The 18,788-nt window shown below is 36.4% G+C and overlaps 1 protein-coding gene across 1 annotated transcript; it reads left to right on the top strand.

The window, feature by feature from the left end:
- The first annotated feature begins 7,709 nt into the window (after positions 1 to 7,709).
- Positions 7,710 to 9,526, top strand: LOC133802573 (desmethylxanthohumol 6'-O-methyltransferase). The gene is made up of 2 exons (XM_062240907.1): positions 7,710 to 8,526; positions 9,092 to 9,526. Exons 1-2 carry the CDS (start codon positions 7,768 to 7,770, stop codon positions 9,389 to 9,391), a joined length of 1,059 nt encoding a protein of 352 aa, XP_062096891.1. The 5' UTR covers positions 7,710 to 7,767; the 3' UTR covers positions 9,392 to 9,526.
- The last annotated feature ends 9,262 nt before the right edge of the window (positions 9,527 to 18,788 follow it).

Raw genomic sequence — 18,788 nt, 5'->3', positions numbered from 1 at the left:
CAATACCTAAAGAAAAATTCCCAATGAAATGACAGTGTTTTTATTATGTCTACATTGTCCCTGAGGGCGAGTGAAGACTTAGGGGAAAATGTTGTTCGTGTTTTCACCAATTGACACGTGGCATAAATTAAGAGTGTTTATGGCTCCACAGAAGTTGTTTAAGGCTCCACGGAAGCTGAGTCCAGTTCTCATCATCATTACCACTATGGGAGGAGTGCATCCTCCAAGGGAAATACCTCCCGAGGACTTAGTCAAAGAGTAATCCTCTAATAGCCCTTCATATTATGATCAATTCCTCCAAGTGTGAGAGAACCATTCTCCAGAGCAGAAGAACAGTTGTCAAGTGTCAAGTTGTGAGGCGCTCTGGACCACAAACAGCTATCTGACACCCACCTACCAAAGAATCGTGTTGTTGATCCCGTACAAGCAGCATGGAGGATGTCTCACGATGCCGCCTGACATGGGAAAACGAGCAGCTACCACCTTGACACTATCAAGGGCATTTTCCCCAATAAAGCAATGGGTTGAGCGTCATCGTACGGGGCCCACACGAGATACACTGGGGCCCACAAGCTTAGTAAATGCAAAATGTATTCATCTATGTAATAACAATCATCATTAAGAGAGGGATAATTGTAATCAGCTCCAATTAATGAGCTTAATCTTCATACCTGCCTATAAATAGGGCTACGACACATTTTGTAAAGGATCGAATTCCCATTTTTCAGAGTGAACACATATGCTGTCTGAAAACCAAGAGAACATGAGTTTTGCAAGTTCTTCCTCATCCTAAATACAAGTGACCCATGGACTAGGGTTAATTAATAACATGAACCACATAAAATCTAGTTATTCTTATTCTTTAAGCTCTACTTTTAATTTGGTAGTTGACGAAAAATTAAATCAATTATGTCATGTTCTTAGACTTATGAATACGATCGACCATGCTCTAACAAAAAATGGGTTGATTTCTATTGCTGGTATTAGAGGGCCTGGGATTCTCTTCCCAACTATATTTGTAATGTTGTCCCAACTATATCTGTAATGTTATCTCTTTTGAGACTATTATTAATAATAAAAATAATCCTTTTAGGAACCTTTTAAAAAAAACAAAAGAAGTGATTATTAGGTAACATGTCTTTAAAATTGTACAAAAAATTTCTTGGTGCATAAAATGCGCTAATTTAGCAACCCTTATTACCCCAACTTAATTAGTTTTTAATAATTTTTAAGGAAAATTTCATATGCTTCTAAAAGTAAGTACACATAGTGGTATCTATCTTTTTTTTTTTTTAAAAAAAAAAAACATAGTTGTACATATTTATTATGAGACTCTAAACTCTCTTTCTACTCATTAGATTTACAAAGTGAGACTCTAAATTCTCTTTCTACTCATTAGAATTTCCAACTTGTCCTCAAATTCAGTCAAGTGTGACAATGACGTAAACACAATTATTCCAGTCTTATATCAAGTAGCCTAAAACGAAAAAAATACTAGGAATAAAGAAATCTTCAGCTGGAGCCAACATATATAGGTATATAAGTGTGTGTGTGTGTTTTCCTTATCAATTCCAATAACAGAAAGGGAAAATCAGTGCTCTGTAAAATGAAGAAATAATTTATCCTAAAAGAATTGATTAACAAAACCATATTGAGCACACTGACATAAGAAATAAAGAAGATGAAACCAACATCAATTTGTTCTTCAAGATTTTCTAACACAATGAGTTATATGCACTATGCAAACAAACACAATGGTTCAAAACAATGAATAACTCTTTCTTTGATCGCATATATATACACACACATGCACATACGCAGACATATATAAACACTTGCCCAAATTTATCCGAAAGTTGGAGAAACCACTACACACAAATCATTTCCCAGTCCTATTACTTGATTCACTCAAACACCAAATAGGAATATAAACAAAATTAAATCCAAAATTTATAAAACACAAATAAATCCATTTCAATCAATTACTTTAACTCAAATCAATCAAATCCAAGAATGAGTAAAAAAGATACCCATTTCAATTCCCCTAAATTCAAAAATTGAAACTTGAAACATAAACAATGAACAGAACAAGACGAACAATACAAACCCAATTGCATAATAGAATTCAACTGTTATTGGTTGCCGAAAATGAAAAAACAAATAATAGAACACCAAAAAAAAGTAGCAAGTTTCAGTGATACCACAAACCTAGAATCTCTCTCGATCGCTCAAGGCTCGGCGTTGGTAGTTGTGTTCATGTCACTCGGGCAATTTTGTTGTTAAAGGGTGGCCTGAAGCTTTTGGAGCCTGGTTCGCATAGGTTGAAGGGTGGCCTAATGATTTTGGGGTCTGGTTCACGTTAGGGAGAAGGCTCGCCCGAAGTTTTGGGGTCTGGTTCGCGTAGAGCCCCGTCGCATTCTCCATCGAGCCTCCCGCGCCAGCCACCTACAAGAGAAAAAGGCGAGACAAAGAGAGAGGGAGCGAGAAGGAGCTGAGTGGTTAGAAGTGAGGGAGATTGAGAGGTGCAGCTGAGAGGAATAGAATGAGAAACAAATGAACCCTAATCCCTAAAGCCCCAATCCAATTTTTAGGTCTGTTTTTTTTAATTAAAATTTTCTTATTTAATTAATAAATAAAAACTTATTTTTAATTATTAATTAATAAATTTCTTAAGAACATATTTATATAATATTTTTTTAGGCCCCACTTTGAGTGTCCTCAATACTCTTTTAGGACACTCAAAGTGTGCCCTTAAAAGTCCAAACTGACTCAAATTTCTTCATATTCTTTTAGGACTCACATCAGTAATTAGGACTCGCATTGTGTTTCCTAAAAAATATTTTTTAAGGACTCTCACTGAGTGTCCTAAAAAGTCTAGGAGCTGTTTTTAGGACTCGCAATTAGGTGAGTGTCCTAAAAGCCAGTTTTTGTAGTAGCGTAAAGAGCCCCTCTTTCATATTTTTCTTTTTCTTTTATGTTAAATTATCATTTCATGTCTTTTGAAATTGTTTAGAGAGTGTTTGGCTCTTTAACTAAAATTTGTTTTTTGAAAACAAATAGGTGGTGTTTAGTATTGTTTTTAGAAAATAATTTTAAAAAATAAAGTTACAAAAAACAGAAAATTTTGAGAACAAAAAATTGTTTTCTATAGATTTAAAAAAAATTTGCCTATTTTTTTGTAACGCCCTGGTTACCCCTGAATAGTGAACCAGAAATTTGACCCACTACCCGAGTCCTTTGGTTAAAAACATGTTCTAAGTGTTATTAACAGGCTAAGGTGGAAAATCAGTAAAAAGGAAAGGATATATTTTATTAAATGCATAAAGTTGTTCATGGGCCCACAAGAACATTTACAAGTTATTTACAACTCAAAATGGTCATTACTGTTTCAAAATTACAAACCCGCCGACCTAAGCGACAAAAATAGGGTAAACCCCCTAGTTCCTCTAAGAACTCCTTGGCTGTGGTGGTCAAGCGGCCGCATATGTACACATCACCACCTAAGCTCTCCGCTCAAGGTTGGGTGAGCTTTTCTTTCCCTTTACCTGTATCACATAGCACCCATGAGCCAAGGCCCAGCAAGAAAACACAATAAAACATGATATAATATCGACAATGATCATAAGAATCATTCAGGACTATCAGTCCAAACAAATAGGTGACAGTCGCAAAAGTCACTAAGTTGAGTATAGCTCCCTTTAGTCTTGTGACGATAGGGTCACCAGGGCTTAACAGATAAGTGAACCTTTTATTAACTTACACAGGATAGGTGCATGGTGACTAGTCACCAACATAACCTTCCTCATGACCATAGAGTCATACCCCTGGAACATCGTCCCCTAGCCATGTGACAAACAGTCACTTGGGCCTTAGGCCCTGGCTCTAGTAACTAGTCTTAGACTAGCCAAGCGCTTATAAGTTCATCGACCTTAGGGTCGGTCCAGCATTAATGCCTTAGAGCCATTCAATGCTGATATTGATTAGATCTTCATTCGGCCCTGCGTTCAGGACGCTTATGCAGTTTCTGACTCTTAGGTCAATGTCCCTGACTAGTCAGTGTCATATACAAGTAAACAACATTCGCTAGCATTTAATAAGCAATCCATGTCCACATTTATCAATCAACATGCCTCAATAACAATCACGCATGTCATACATACACAGGGTGCAGTTTTTTTACCTCAGGTTCAAGCGAGAAATATAATAAGAACGACCCCTGAGAACGATCAACATTTTGGGCCCTTAGCGGTTACCTGGTCATAACCAATTATGGGATTCCATCAATAAAATGATTAACAAAGGGTTCTCAAACCAAAACCTAGCCTCCGAGACATCGAATCCTACCAAACCAAGTCGTAGGATCTATCCCGAGGCCAAAGGCTAGTATCCCCAAGCCAAAAACTCATTTTTGGCCAAAATGCCACTAAGGGTCGTGACCCTCCCTGGCCATGCCGCGGCCCGCCCCTCAAACAGAGGCGGCCTCCTTCAGCACCCCTCAAGAGCCGCGGCCCTCCCTGGCCATGCTGTGGCCCAACCTACAGTTCAGCCAATACTCTGGTTTTTCCTCCCTTGCAATTTTCCTTGGAACAAACCTTTCAAACCAAGCCAAAACACCACCCAAACATCCAATACAACCCCTAAACTTGATCTACTTCAGACCCTCATCAAAACCCAAGTTAAACCCTAACCAAAACTTCCATCAATTCCAACTATCCACAACAAAATCACAAGCTGAAACTAAAAACCAAAACAGAGCATACCAGGGAACTAGTGGCTAGAGACTTACCTCAAACTTAGGTTGTGATGCTCTTCAATGGTGGAACACTCTCCCAAACTCCCAAGGCTTACTTCCCAACCTTGAATCCTCAACAAGTGCTCAAAAATCACAAAGGAAATGGAGGAGAAAGAGATACGGGAAAGCTTCAAGAACTTGCTCTGTTTTCCCTCGTTTTCACAGCCTAACATAGTTTATACTAATCCTAGGGGTGAAAAGACCATTATACCCCTAGGTCAATTAAGGGTTTCTATAGGCTCCCAAGGGAAAAATTGTCATTTCCAACCTATCTCGTTAATCATAATTAATGCTCTCCAATTCCCGCTATTCTCGATAATCCCAAACACCAATAATTCATATCCCGTTACCCTTTAACTCCCGGTAATGCTCTAATAATTAAAATCACCCTGAGACTCATCCCGAGCCCCAAACTTAAACCTGTTATGACTAAACCGCTAATCAATATTCCAAGATCGTCTCATGTCGAATAGCTCGAACAAACCCACATTATAATGTGGTCTCAACAACATATCACCGACATGCATACAATTATGCCCTTAACGGGCCAAATTATCATCACACCCCTATAATTAAAATGTGGACCCACATGCATGCATTTAACATCATATTATAATATAATTCACATATACATGCATTCTATCAATTAATGGCATAATTAAGCAAGTATGGCCCTCCCGGCCTACTATTCCCGCCATTAAACCACATCGGAGAATTTGGAGCATTAAATTTTTTCTCTTACGTCACTTTTTTAGTCATTATTATCTCACATCACTTCTTCTCACATCGCTTTCTTTCTCAGCAATTTCTCTCTCCTCAATTTCTTTCTCATCATTTTTATCTCCTCGTTTTCTCTCTCCTTATTTTTTCTCATTACTTTCTCTCTTCTCACTTTCTCTCTCCTCATTTTCTCTCTCCTCATTTTCTCTCTCTTTACTGTCTCTTTTATCACTTTATCTCTCTCGTCATTTTCTCTCTCATTACTTTCGCCCTCTCATTTTTTCTCGCATCACTTTCTCTCTTCTCATTTTCTTTTTCATCACTTTCTATTTCTCCAATTTTCTCTCATTACTTTCTCACTCCTTATATTTCATCTTTTTCTTTCACAATACTTTATCTATTGTTTGTTACAAATTTTAAAAAAAAGCTCTCTTTACAAATATATTTATTAATTTTTTATTTAAGGGCTTTTAAAAAAAAAAATTAAAACCAAAAACTAATTTTTTTAAAAAAATTAATCAAACACCTCTTCTTTTCTTAAAAAAAATACAAAAATTGTGTTGTGTTCTTATTTATGAAAATACCACTCTGAGAATAAAAAACTATACCAAACAAATCCTAAACTTTCTAAATTTTAATTCTAAATCTAGATAAAATAAATAAATAGACTATAAATTGTTATAGGGTATTATTAAATAACTATTTTAGGTGGGGATTATTTAAAAAAATTAAATTGATATAAAATCAAATAAAAAAAATCAAGTGGGTCCTCCATTCTCACATTTATATATTTTTTTTAAAAAAAACATATTATATTAGCCGTGCTTACTAGGTAATGTTTCATGTATTTTATAATTTTACAAATATTTTTTCTTGGTACAGTAAATGCCCTAACTTAGCTAATCTTATCACCCCCAACTTAGTCTTTAAAACATTTTAAGGCACATTTCACATGCTTCTAAAAGTAAGTACACATAGTTGTATTTTTTTTTTTAAAAAAAACGTAGTTACAGCTATTTATTATGAGCATTGTTATTATTATTAGGCACTTATAGTGTTTAATACCACTTTATATTGATTGGTACAATTTAATATCGATAATCATTATAATTTTATCTTTTGATTTATTGCTGTCATTTACAAAGACAATTAGATTTTATAAGCTAAAATGGAGTCAATCTAAGTCTATAACTATATATATATATATATATACTTGTTTCATGACTTGTTAATCAATTTTCAACCTGATAAATTTTGGACTGATTTATTAATTTTATAAATTCAGCAATCCTTGTGATCGGAAGCCTTCAAAGTTGAAAGAGCAAAACTTGGAGAAACAAATATTATTTTAATATATTTTTTTTATTCATCATGATGCAATAAGTGAGAAAAATATTTATTTTTAATACCGTGTTCCTTGAAGTGATCAATCATGTCATGAGATATCTCATATAACATTGATAAATATCTATGTATACATGAAGAACAGTATAATAATATTCACATATATATATATATAACATTATAATGATATCCTTTTATATATATATAGCATTAATATAATATAAATAAATATAGCGTAAATGCTACACAAAACTGGTGCTCTCTTACTATGAATACAGATTGCCTTTGGCTAACTCCTTAATCAGTATATGATTTCTAATCATAAATATTTATTATATATGTCTTGTAATTATCTAAACCATCAAAGAAAATATAGTACATGATCCAGTTCTCTACTTCATTTAATTGTTGTTGGGAGATAAGATTTATTATCCATAACAGAAATTAATATTCCAATTTCATAATTTTGCCCAGAGTTCAACTACTGTCTTCATAGTTATTTCAAAAGTTTTTTTGCTTGACTATCGTCAGATATATACTTAGGCTTTTATATGAGTTGCTTCTGGTGATTATAGGTTATATTTCCTGGTTAGTAATTTTTTCATGTTGAATTGTTGGCTCGCATATTTACATAGCCCAATGTAAGTTTCACCACTAGTATATTAAACTATGTTGTACAAGAAGTTGGATCAATGAGAGTAAATGTTTAGGTAAAGAAATATCATCTTTCTCTTGGATCAGTCAGAGTAAATGTTTTGGTAAAGAAATAACATATTTTTATTTTGGTCCTTAACTTTACATAAATTTTTATATTTGTCTCAACTTCTAATTTATATAAAGGTTTGCTCTCTCCCCAATCTAACTACACAATTCCATCTATTTTATCCAAAGAATAACTAAGAAAGACCAATATGGAATCTCTAAGAGGCCAAGAACAGATATGGCAACTCATGTTCAGCTTTGTCGACTCCATGGCCTTGAAATGCGCCATCGAGCTTCGCATTGCTGACATCATTCACTCTCATGGCAAACCTATAACTCTCTCCCAAATAGCGTCTGGCATTCGATCAAACTCCAACTCCTCCATATCTCCGAATATTCCTTACCTCTCTCGCATCATGAGATTTCTAGTTCGAAAGAATATCTTCACTGAACATCAAGAAGATAATGATGAGGTGATCTCATTGTACGGGCTAAGTGATAGCTCGAGATGGCTGTTGCGGGATTTTAAGTCAAGCCTGGCTCCCATGGTGCTCATGCAGACTCATCCATTGTCGATGGCGGTGTGGCATTTCCTTGAGGATTATGTGAGAAACAGCAGCAACACTTTCGAAAAGGCTCACGGTTGTAACATTTGGGAGTTTTCCTCAGCCAATCCAGAATTCAACAAGATCTTCAACAATGCCATGGCGAGTATTGTGCCAATATACATGGGGGCTATGCTTTCAAGTTATAAGGATGGTCTTGGTTGTATTAAAGGAACAGTGGTGGACGTCGGGGGTGGTACGGGCGGCTCCATATCAGAGCTTATGAAATATTATCCAAACATCAAAGGGATTAACTTTGACCTGCCACATGTGATTGCAACAGCACCGGCATTGGATGGTGTTACCCATATTAGTGGTGACATATTCGAGTCAATTCCTAGTGCTGATGCGGTTTTAATGAAGGTAATTACATTGAGGGTAATTAACCATTTGTTACTATGTGTTTTTACAAAATACAATACAGCTCTAGTATCTTATAATCTCAATCATGATCATTAGTACCCATTAATTTGAAAGTTTGTATAAAATAATACCCTATCTTCTTGATCATGATCATCGGGTATTCTATAATTTGAAAATTGAAATGGTACCTTGTTATTTATGAGAAGATGCCCATTTGGTACTTGAAATTTGTTTGAGTAAATTTGAGTCTGGGTTTTATTTTATAACGATTTTTAAATTACAAGGTGTTTGATGATCATTATCGAGGTACTAAAATTGTATTTCCTTAAAACACAAAATACTAAATAATATATATATATATATACATATATATTTGTTGTTTAGTTTAGACAGTAGAATGGAAGATATACTGAAAATCATATCAGTGTTCTAACTCAACATCAAATAAAGTAGTCATGTTATTAGAAATGATTTAATATTCACACACATACCACCTTAACTTTTAGAATTTAAATCTTATCTTTTCATTTTCAATCTTTCTCAAAATAATTTTATATATATACAGGGTGTACTACATTGCTTCAGCGATGAAAAATGTGTAAAAGTATTGAGAAATTGTCGAAAAGCAATAACAGACAAAAAGAATGGGAAGATTATCATTTTGGAGATTGTGTTGGACCCAACCAGCAATCAAATATTTGACGAGACTCGAATGGTGTACGATTTATTGATTCCACTCTTTAGTGGTGGAAAAGAGAGAACTGAGCTTGAATGGAAAAGGCTATTAAACGAGGCTGGTTTTACTTGTATCAAAATCACCAAAATTCCAATTATACCTGCTATTATTGAGGCCTTTCTAGTGTGACAACATCGATCTATCTATATATATATAAACTAGGTTATGTTGCTTTCAACAATAAGTTCCCTACGTACTGTTACGGTTATGTATGGTTTGCTGTGATTAATATAATATGTTGGTAATAATACGACTCTTTAGTAATTTTTTTTTTTTGGTAAAGATCCACATGGTTTAAAAAGTGTTGTGATATTGTAGTGGGCTATAAATAAGTCTTTTATCCTTCAATTTAATTTGTCTCAAAATTAGTATTTTTTTCATTTTCGGTGATTGATTAAAGTTATAATTTTTGGAATTCATATATATATATATTGTAAAATCCTTTTTGGCTAAACTTTAATTTAGATAAAATATTTGAATTGTTTAAAGAAAAATCAGTAGCATATCTCCATATTGATTTTCGGTTTTATTGGCAATATTTTCAGCTGTTTTTGTAATGTGAAAAGATCTCTAAGTGTAAATATATTTGTTGCTTTATTTATCTCAAATAATCAATTTTTGGTAAAAATATATTGTGCAAATATCTTGAGATTATTTTCAGGGATTATATGGGATTGTGTCTTTCTGGAAATAAAGAAGGTATCGAAAATGAACATAGTCAAAAGAAATGACCATGTTCGTTCTGCCAGATAAAACTGATTACGTTGCTGACTCATCAATTTCCTTTTCTGTCGACACAGAATCCATCTGGCTGGTTGTTTTCCTAAATCAAAGGAATTCGCAAATTGATTTCAAAGATACCAGAATATGATGGCCTTGGACGATTTCCCTGCCTATAAATACCTTGCCAAGGCCTTTGGTTTTTTCATCTCTTCCATTTTGAATATTTGTAAACGTTATGTTATTTTGAAGAGTGTGTTTATTTGTAGAGATTAAGTTTGTTCACCTTAATCTTTGTGAGAGTGCTGAGTGTACTTGTGGATATCTATCTAGTCCATTGTAATCAGATAGTGTCTATTGTAAACGTGTTCATAAGGATCTTCGGGAGAGGATTCGATCTAAGTCTCACTTCGGGAGAAAGTGTGCACTCGCTGTTCTTTGAAGGGAGTTCAAGAGAATCAGCGTTTCATCAAACCAAATTTGTAGAGAAGAGTACAACAAGATTGCGGCAATAGTTTAAGAGGGAGTCTTACATTGTTTAAGTCAATGCTTTTGTACACTTTGTTTCTTTACTAATTGGTTTATTCTCTGGGCGTAGCCCCAAGGAGTAGGATATCCGAAAGGGTTTCTGAACCTTGTAAAAATTCGTTGTGTTCTTTAATTTTTACACTGTTTATTTTTTGTGTTCAGTTCTGTCGTGACAAGTTTGGATTCTGTCTCAACAAAACCGTTTTCTGTGTAAACAACTAATTACCATTCCGCATTTTAATTAATTCATTGTTTAATTAATCTGGTAATTACTAAAAACGGAATTTCATATATATATATATGTATATTCTATATAATAAGTGTGTAGATAACGGAAATTTTTTGTTTTAACGGTTTTTTATTTTTTTTAATGTTGACTTTAACAGAATATTGTTATATTCAACAAAATATTCTTATATTTAATGGAAGTTTGTAAACACTCAAACTTAAATAAAATAAAATTAATAATTAAAAAAATTAAAATAAGATATTTTACAATGATAATTATTTAAAAATATTAAATAATTAAGCAAAAACAGTAATTTGTAAACGCTTAAACTTAAATAAAATAAAATAAATAATTAAAATAAAATATTTTTGAGATATTTTACAATAATAATTATTTAAAAATAATAAATAATTAAAAAAATTAAAATAAGATATTTTGGACATATTTTACAATGATAATTATTTAAAAATAATAAATAATTAAACAAATTAAAATATAATATTTTTGAGATATTTTACAATGATAATTATTTAAAAATAATAAAATCATACGTTTTATAACTTAAATAAAATTTAATTAAACGTAAACTCACTTATTAGAATAATATGATATTAAACATATAATATAATCTACTATGAATTAGCAACAAATTACTTTCTTTTTTTTTAAGCTAGCAAGAAACTTAAATTTAAAATCCACGTATAATATTTAATATTACATTAAACATATAATATATAATCTCTTGTTGTCACTACAAAATTCAAAAACTAGAACAAACATAAACTTAAACAAAAATAAATAAATTATTTAATTAAAATGATATATTTATTTGAAATTTATATGACATTAATCTAAATTTAATAAAAATAATTAATAAATTCTATAAATAAAACTAAGCATGCATATTACATGTTGCCTGTATCTAGTATATATATATATATAAATATATATATAACTATACATTTTATCAATATCTTTATATATAAAAAAAATTGTGTGTCTTACGAATTACTGATTTAACAGTTTTTTTTTTTTGTAACTTTGACAAAATATTAATTAGTTAATTTAAAAATCATTCATTTATAATATATAATAACAATAATATTAAGTAATAAACCTGGATGCTTTCCATCAAGCATTAAACCATATTAGAGTGTCTCCAAGGGAGATGCAAATCTATGATGTATTGCAAAAATATAGCTCATCACCAATAAACATTCACTTTTTATTTATTTATTTATTTGCTGTTATTTTATTATTATTTTAGGTAGCTTATTTATTATTGGTATTAAATGTTCAATTTTTATTTACTTTTTTGCTATTACTTATTATTTTTGGTATTGTTATCCAAAAAATTGGAATTGATGACGTGGCAAGTAATCCCTGGACACGTGGCTGACACCTGGAAGAGCTCTGCTAGTGTATCGACCAGAAGACGTATTAGAAGCAGTAAGCAGCCCAGTCTTACCTGCGATCAGTCTGGTCGATGGTTCCGCATACAATGTAATATTACTATAAAGATCTTTGTAAATCCCGAATTTAACTCACACAATCTCCTGAGTATCCGATTATTTAGGAGAGAATATCAGCAACAAAATCATGTAATCCCCCTTGAGCCTATAAATAGAAAAAGATAGCTCAAGGGAGGGACTTTTGGCTTTCGATTTATTTGAGACTAGAATAATTCTCCTTGGAATATTGTATTGTTCTTCAGAGGTTAGTGAAACTCATTGAACCCTTGTTCTTTGATCACTCCTTTGATTCTTATATCAATAACAGTCGAAGTGGACGTAGGTCATTACCAGATCCTGGGGCCGAACCACTATAAAATATCGTGTTCTTATTACTTTTTGTCATTCGATTCTTGTCAACACACTCATTCACATCAAGCATATTCTGACTCCGTGTCAGTTGACCAAAATTTGGGTCAACAGGTATATTCTTTATTATTGGCATTAAATGTTGATTATTTTACATCACTTTTACATCGATGTGCATTGGAGCATAATTATAAAAGTTGTGCTAAATATGTTATTTATTAACATTTTGTGCTAAATTTAGCAATATTTTTTCATCTTCCATTGGAGATGGTCTTACATAAAACTACCCAAACCTATTTTGAAAAGCCTCCCAACGCTGTGTAACATGCAAACCTTGAGGGCATGTTACAAGCTAGGTTGGTGCTTGATCAGATGCACATGCGAGGGTGCAAGCTGGTGAGCATGGCTAGTTTGTAAGACAGTGGCATTTTTGTAAATATCTTCAATATTGCCCGGAAATGGACGGGACTTGGTAGTTCCCATATTGAAAGGGCAATGAACGCAATGGTGTGATCGGATTTTGGAGATTCAGAGAATTGGCCAGCTAAGAGCCAAATATGTCTCTTAAGAAAAAATCGTATATGTTCATGATAGAAGGCTAAAAGCTTAGAAGGCTCTTTGTAGGGGGAGCACTTGGTGTCAGCTCTCCACCACCCCCTGGTGAAGGTACGTCAAGTATGCTACTACTAGTTAGGAGGGCTAGTAGGGCGAGCATATGAGGACCACGAGGTAACTCATATTTCTCCATGAGTAGGATTACTCATGGACATTATCAGGACACCCTGGTAGTGCGTTGAGGTTTATGGGTTTATGGGTACATTTCTCTTCGCCTGCCAGTATGTCGCTTGCATGGAAAGTGGTCCAAACCTCCGAGAGACGTCGTGGTGCGCCATGGCCATGATTCTTGACGTGAGATGGCACGAGAAGCCATTCATGGGACTTGCTAGCATACAGGCATTGAAGGGTGTACAATGCTTGAGAAGGAAAGAGGTCCAATGTGTGCTACTAGTCTAGCAGCTAGTCTCGAGGGCCGGCCAACATGCGTAAAGGCATGGTACCTTGAGGATTAGACCATGGACGGATGAGAGTCCTTGGGCCACAATGGGAACTATTCGGATGGTATCGAATGGGGCATGACGAGAGGCGTTCGCACGTCAACTTGGTGTTGGCTCTTGACCAGACATGCTACCTTGGCTTGTGAATTTTAGGTGAGCATCAGTGTTGGGATTTGCCTTGCCATAGTGGGAACCTATGGACAGTGTGAGTATCTTGGCTAGAGATGGTAGAGGGTGTGACTTGGTGAGAGATGTTCGAGAGGCAGAAGTGTGCAGAGGCACACGGTCGTCGCACAAAAAATGTACCCATTGTTATCTGAATGGTTGGGAGGTTGACCTTGGTTCAAAGGAGTCAAGGTGTCACATGGGCATTTGCACTGTCAAAATATCAGTCCGTGACAAGTATTAGAGCCAGGTTCATCTCAAGTGGGGGATGAACTTGGTTGGCCTATCTTAGAGTGGATGTAGGCGTGCAGAAGGATCAAGAAGGTCTAGATGCTTGAACAGATGTCGTTGAGCCGTTTAGTCACCTAGAAAGGATCAGTAGGCTGAGACGGGATGAGACTTGGTTGCTTTCTTCGTGGGAATACTAGACATCCTTGAGAGAGGGAAAGTTATGGTTGCTTCGAATCAAAGTTCAGTGATGCTGGAAAGACAACAACCACATGCAATTGTCGAGGGCACTATAGAAGAGTTGGAACTCGTTGACATGAGACAAAGTTTGATCGAGAGGGGAAGGTTGTATGCTTTGTTCACTAGTTCAGGTTCGCCTGAGTGACAGTGTAAGTCACACGAAGAGATGTTGTTGAAAAGGGAACTTGTACGCAAGAGTGTTGAAGCATATTAGTTGTCATCAAATGCTTGTACGATAGTGATTAAGAGTGGACAACTTTGAGTAATCAGATAAAGATGAACATGAAACACTTCAGATGCTACTTGTGTGCCAAAGGGCATCATAAGAAGACCAAGGTGGCAGTATCTTGTTTCGCCCAAGAAGGGAGGCGCCGAGACAATTCAGTGGGATGTGCTGGCTCACAGAGATATTAACAGGTGTGAGAAACACTAAGGCATTGTAGGAGATGCTATGTTGTGGAATATATGCATCAAATGTCAGTAGGGTCAAGTAGACTGCGCAGTGGTCAGAATGGTACTAGTATTTCTTCAGTGCTGGAGGGTTGTGTCAAGGAAACTTAGTACTTCAAGAGAGCTTAAGGAGGCTGAGATGGTGTTAGAGTTTAAATGTGGGCCAGAGTTCCTTGCTATTTGGACTTAGTGATCATAGGAGCCTAGAGAAGCTGAGAAGTTGCACTAGAGTTTGTATGTGGCCAGAGGGCTACATCGAGAGGAACTTAGTGCTTCTTGGAGGCTCGGAGGGGCGATATGCTAGTGTTGATCAGATGGATAGCTATGTGGACAGTGCACTCATATGGGAATCGACAGTGGTGCTACATGAAGTAGTTGACTCGGGAGTCACATCCTGCGGGTGCACTTTTTGATTTGTTGTGTGCATGAAGAGATAGGGCAGTTAGACATTATTGTGTGTGGGAAAGTTGTCAAGGATGCCAATAGTTGAAGTGGGGGAGAGTCCTTCATGGCTCGCACATCCAAAAAGCATACCAATTTTTCACTACAAAACATCAAGATAAGTTATCATGGAGATTGTTAGTTGTTCAGAATGTAAAATCAAGGAGACTCAGAGACAAAGACAGAGCCAGTTACCTAGGGTGAAAGTCGTCAGGACTCAGGTACTAAGTTAACATTAGTGAAACGTTTGCCTAAGGTGAAAGTCAGCAGGACTCAAGTACTAAGTCAACGTAGAGATGTCGATGGGCGAAGAGTTAGAATGACCGAGGCATTAGTTCAACATCATTTTCAAAAGTTATAAAGGGAACAAGGGACCGCATGAGAGAAAGTGGTTAGCTTGCGAGCTATACCTTGAGAGGTACACCTCAAGAAGATAAGTTTTTCCCAAGTTGAAGTGGGGGAGCCCACTTATTATTAAGTTCGAAGGATCAGGGTACTTGTTCATTTTTTGTGTGTGAATTCAGAGGGAAACACAACAACAGACAAGTTGTACAGTGCGAAGGCATGCATGACTGATGAGAGTAGGTCAGTGACCAAGTGAAACCGCGAATAGACAGTATGCATGGGTGTACGTTGAGACCAAGATTGGGCAGGTTTTGTAGCATGTTATGGGAAATTTTTTGTGTTTTATGGGGATGCGTGATTATGGGAACACAAGTCGAATGATTCAGAGAACGTATGCCGAAGAGAGATAGCGAATTGGGACAACTTCAGACCTTAAGAGTGAGGTAGTGTGCAGTCAAGTTGGTCAAGATTTAACATACCGTCTGAGTTAGGCAGGGTTAATTAGAGGGCAAAACCTGAGGCATGATGCTGGGGAGTCAACATGAACACGAGCCAGAAGGCAATGTAGTGGTTTCGAATGATCTCACATCATTGGCCACATTGTATAAGCTCAGAGGAACAGTTATGCTTATGGTCAGGAGTGGCCATTCTGCATCAAGTCATGGGTATATAGTAAGGCCGGAGGGCCAAAAGTCTTAGAGACTACTTCGTCAAGTCTGTGTGCAAGGGTGCACCAGATACTGCAAAAAAGGCTATAGTTGGCACGAGTGCCGCGTGGAAGAGAGACATGCCTTCAACGGAAGGATGTTTTATATGTGTCGTTGGGAACGGTTGGTTTGTGAACCTCACCCTGAGGGGTACACCATAATTTCTGCCTTGTCAATATGAGTTTGCATTGGACAATTGGTGGGGAAGCTTCAATTAGAGGATGTGTTGGCTTCGGGGTCAGTGCTGCATGGGCTACTTGGTTTACTAGAGTGACGTCGTTATAGACTCAGAGGAGCTCATATGTGCGAGTATTTGAGTGCTGAGGCACTACTTCATGGGAGAATTCTGAATAGCGACAGTGGTACAGGGTCTTTGATCGAGTCCAAGAGTGGACGTGGGAGATCATCACCAAGTGGGTGATTCTACAATTGTAGAGGGACTAGTACAGACTGAAGATTCGAACAAAGCATGGAGTGATCTTAAGAGTCGAGGCAGGAAGATTGGTCAGTGGTCTGTCGATGAGGGCATCGACAATTGAAGTGAGGGAGAGTGTAACATGTCAGCCTTGAGGGCATTTTATGAGCTAGGTTGGTGCTCGATCAAATGCGCACGTGAGGGTGCAAGCCGGTGAGCATGCTAATGCCTAGTTTGTATGACAGTGGCATTTTCATAAATATCTTCAATATTTCCCAGAAATGGACAGAATTTGGATAGTTCCCATATTGAAGGGGGAATTAACGTAATGGTGCGATCAGATTTGGGAGATTCATAGAATTGGCGAGCTGAGAGCCAAATATGTCTCCCAAGTAAAAATAATATATGTTCCTGATAGAAGGCTAAAATCTCAGAAGGCTCTTTATAGGGGGAGCACCTGGTGTCAGCTCTCCACCACCCCTGGCGCAGGTGCATCAAGTGAGCTAATACTAGTTAGGAGGGCTATTAGGGTTGGCATATGAAGGCCACAAGGGTACTCATATGTCTCCATGAGTAGGAGTACTCATGGACATTACTAGGGCACCCCGGTAGTGCGTTGAAGAGTTCTTCCAGAGGTTTATGGGTACGGTTCTCTTGGCTTATCGGTATGTCGCTTGCATGGAACATGGCCCAAGCCTCTTAGAGACATGTTGGTGCGCCATGGCCACAAGTCTTGATATGAGATAGCATGGGAAGCCATTTGTGGGACTTGTGTACAATGCTTGAGAAGGACAGAGGTCCAGAGTGTGCTACTAGTCTGGCAACTAGTCTCGAGGGCCTTCCAACATGCGTGAAGGCATGGTGCCTTGAGGATTATACTGTGGATGGATGAGAGACCTTAGGCCACGATGGGAATTATTCTGATGGTATCGAATGGGGCATGACGAGAGGCGTTGGCACATCAACTTGGTGTTGGCTCTTGGCCAAACATGCTACCTTGGCTTGTGAATGTCTGGGTGCGCATCGATGTTGGGATGTTCCTTGTCATAGTGGGGACCTATGGAAAGTGTGAGTATCTCTGCTAGAGAGCCTTGATGCACAGATGCACTCATAAATGCTTGAGAGCGTGACTTGGTGAGACTTGTTCGAGAGACGGAAGTGTGGAAAGGCACACGGTCGCGCGAAAAATGTGCTCATTGTTATTTGAATAATTTGAATGCGCAAAAAAGTGTGCAGAGTCAAGGTGCCGCATGGGCATTTCCGCTGTCAAAATGTCAGCCCGTGCACTGTGCACCACCATAGTCACTAGCAGCTTGTGAAGGGTTAAATCTACAATATATATGCATTACAATACTTGAATATCCTCTTTTATAATATATGACATATTTTACTTATTTAAAATTTATATGAAAATTTAAAAATATATAATAAAACTAAATTATTATATTTTTAAAATAAAATTAAGCAAATGTGCAATATATCTATGTATACTAGGTAAAAAAAATGTTACGATTGGTTAGGCACGAAAAGGTGAAAAAACCATAACAATTTCACTAAAGTCAATATGTGAGAGTTGAATTTTTGTATAGGCATTTATAAATCATCATTTTGGGTCCAAAGTGTTACTTTGGAGTATATAAGAGTACCCAAAAAGTTTAGGAGCATTTGAAAATGATTTGAGGCAGGTTTTGGGGAGCCAAGTCAGGTTCCCAGGCGTTGCGTCACCTCTGGGAGGCGATGCATCGCCTAGACCTGAAAGGGCCATACAGGCAACGCATCGCTTGCATGGTGGCGATGCATCGCTTGCCAAACAATTCATCGCCTGGGTGCAGGCGATGCATTACCTGGGCGGTCCGTACAGGACCGTGCAGTGATGATTTTTTGCACCAAAACTCAAATCAAAATGCTCTAATCTCATTTGTTGAGTCTAATGAGGGTTCATATACTATTTTAAAGGGTCATTTAAGTTAATTGGTGAATTGATCACTCACCTTTTTCTCTATAAAACCCTCTCTCTCACTCTCTCTCTCTAGCTCTCTCTCTCTTTCTCTCTCTCTCTCTCTCTCTAGCTCTCAAGATTACTAGTTTTCTCTAAAATCTTCATCAAGAAAGCCTGACTTGTATAAAGATTCAAGACTTGTTAATCCCAGTCTCATTCCATTTTAGTAGCTTCAAGAAATCTC

Source organism: Humulus lupulus, chromosome 9, assembly GCF_963169125.1.
Source record: "Humulus lupulus chromosome 9, drHumLupu1.1, whole genome shotgun sequence".
Classification (NCBI taxonomy): domain Eukaryota; kingdom Viridiplantae; phylum Streptophyta; class Magnoliopsida; order Rosales; family Cannabaceae; genus Humulus; species Humulus lupulus.
Note: the sequence above shows the minus strand (reverse complement) of the source record. Positions and strands in the feature narration are given on the sequence as shown.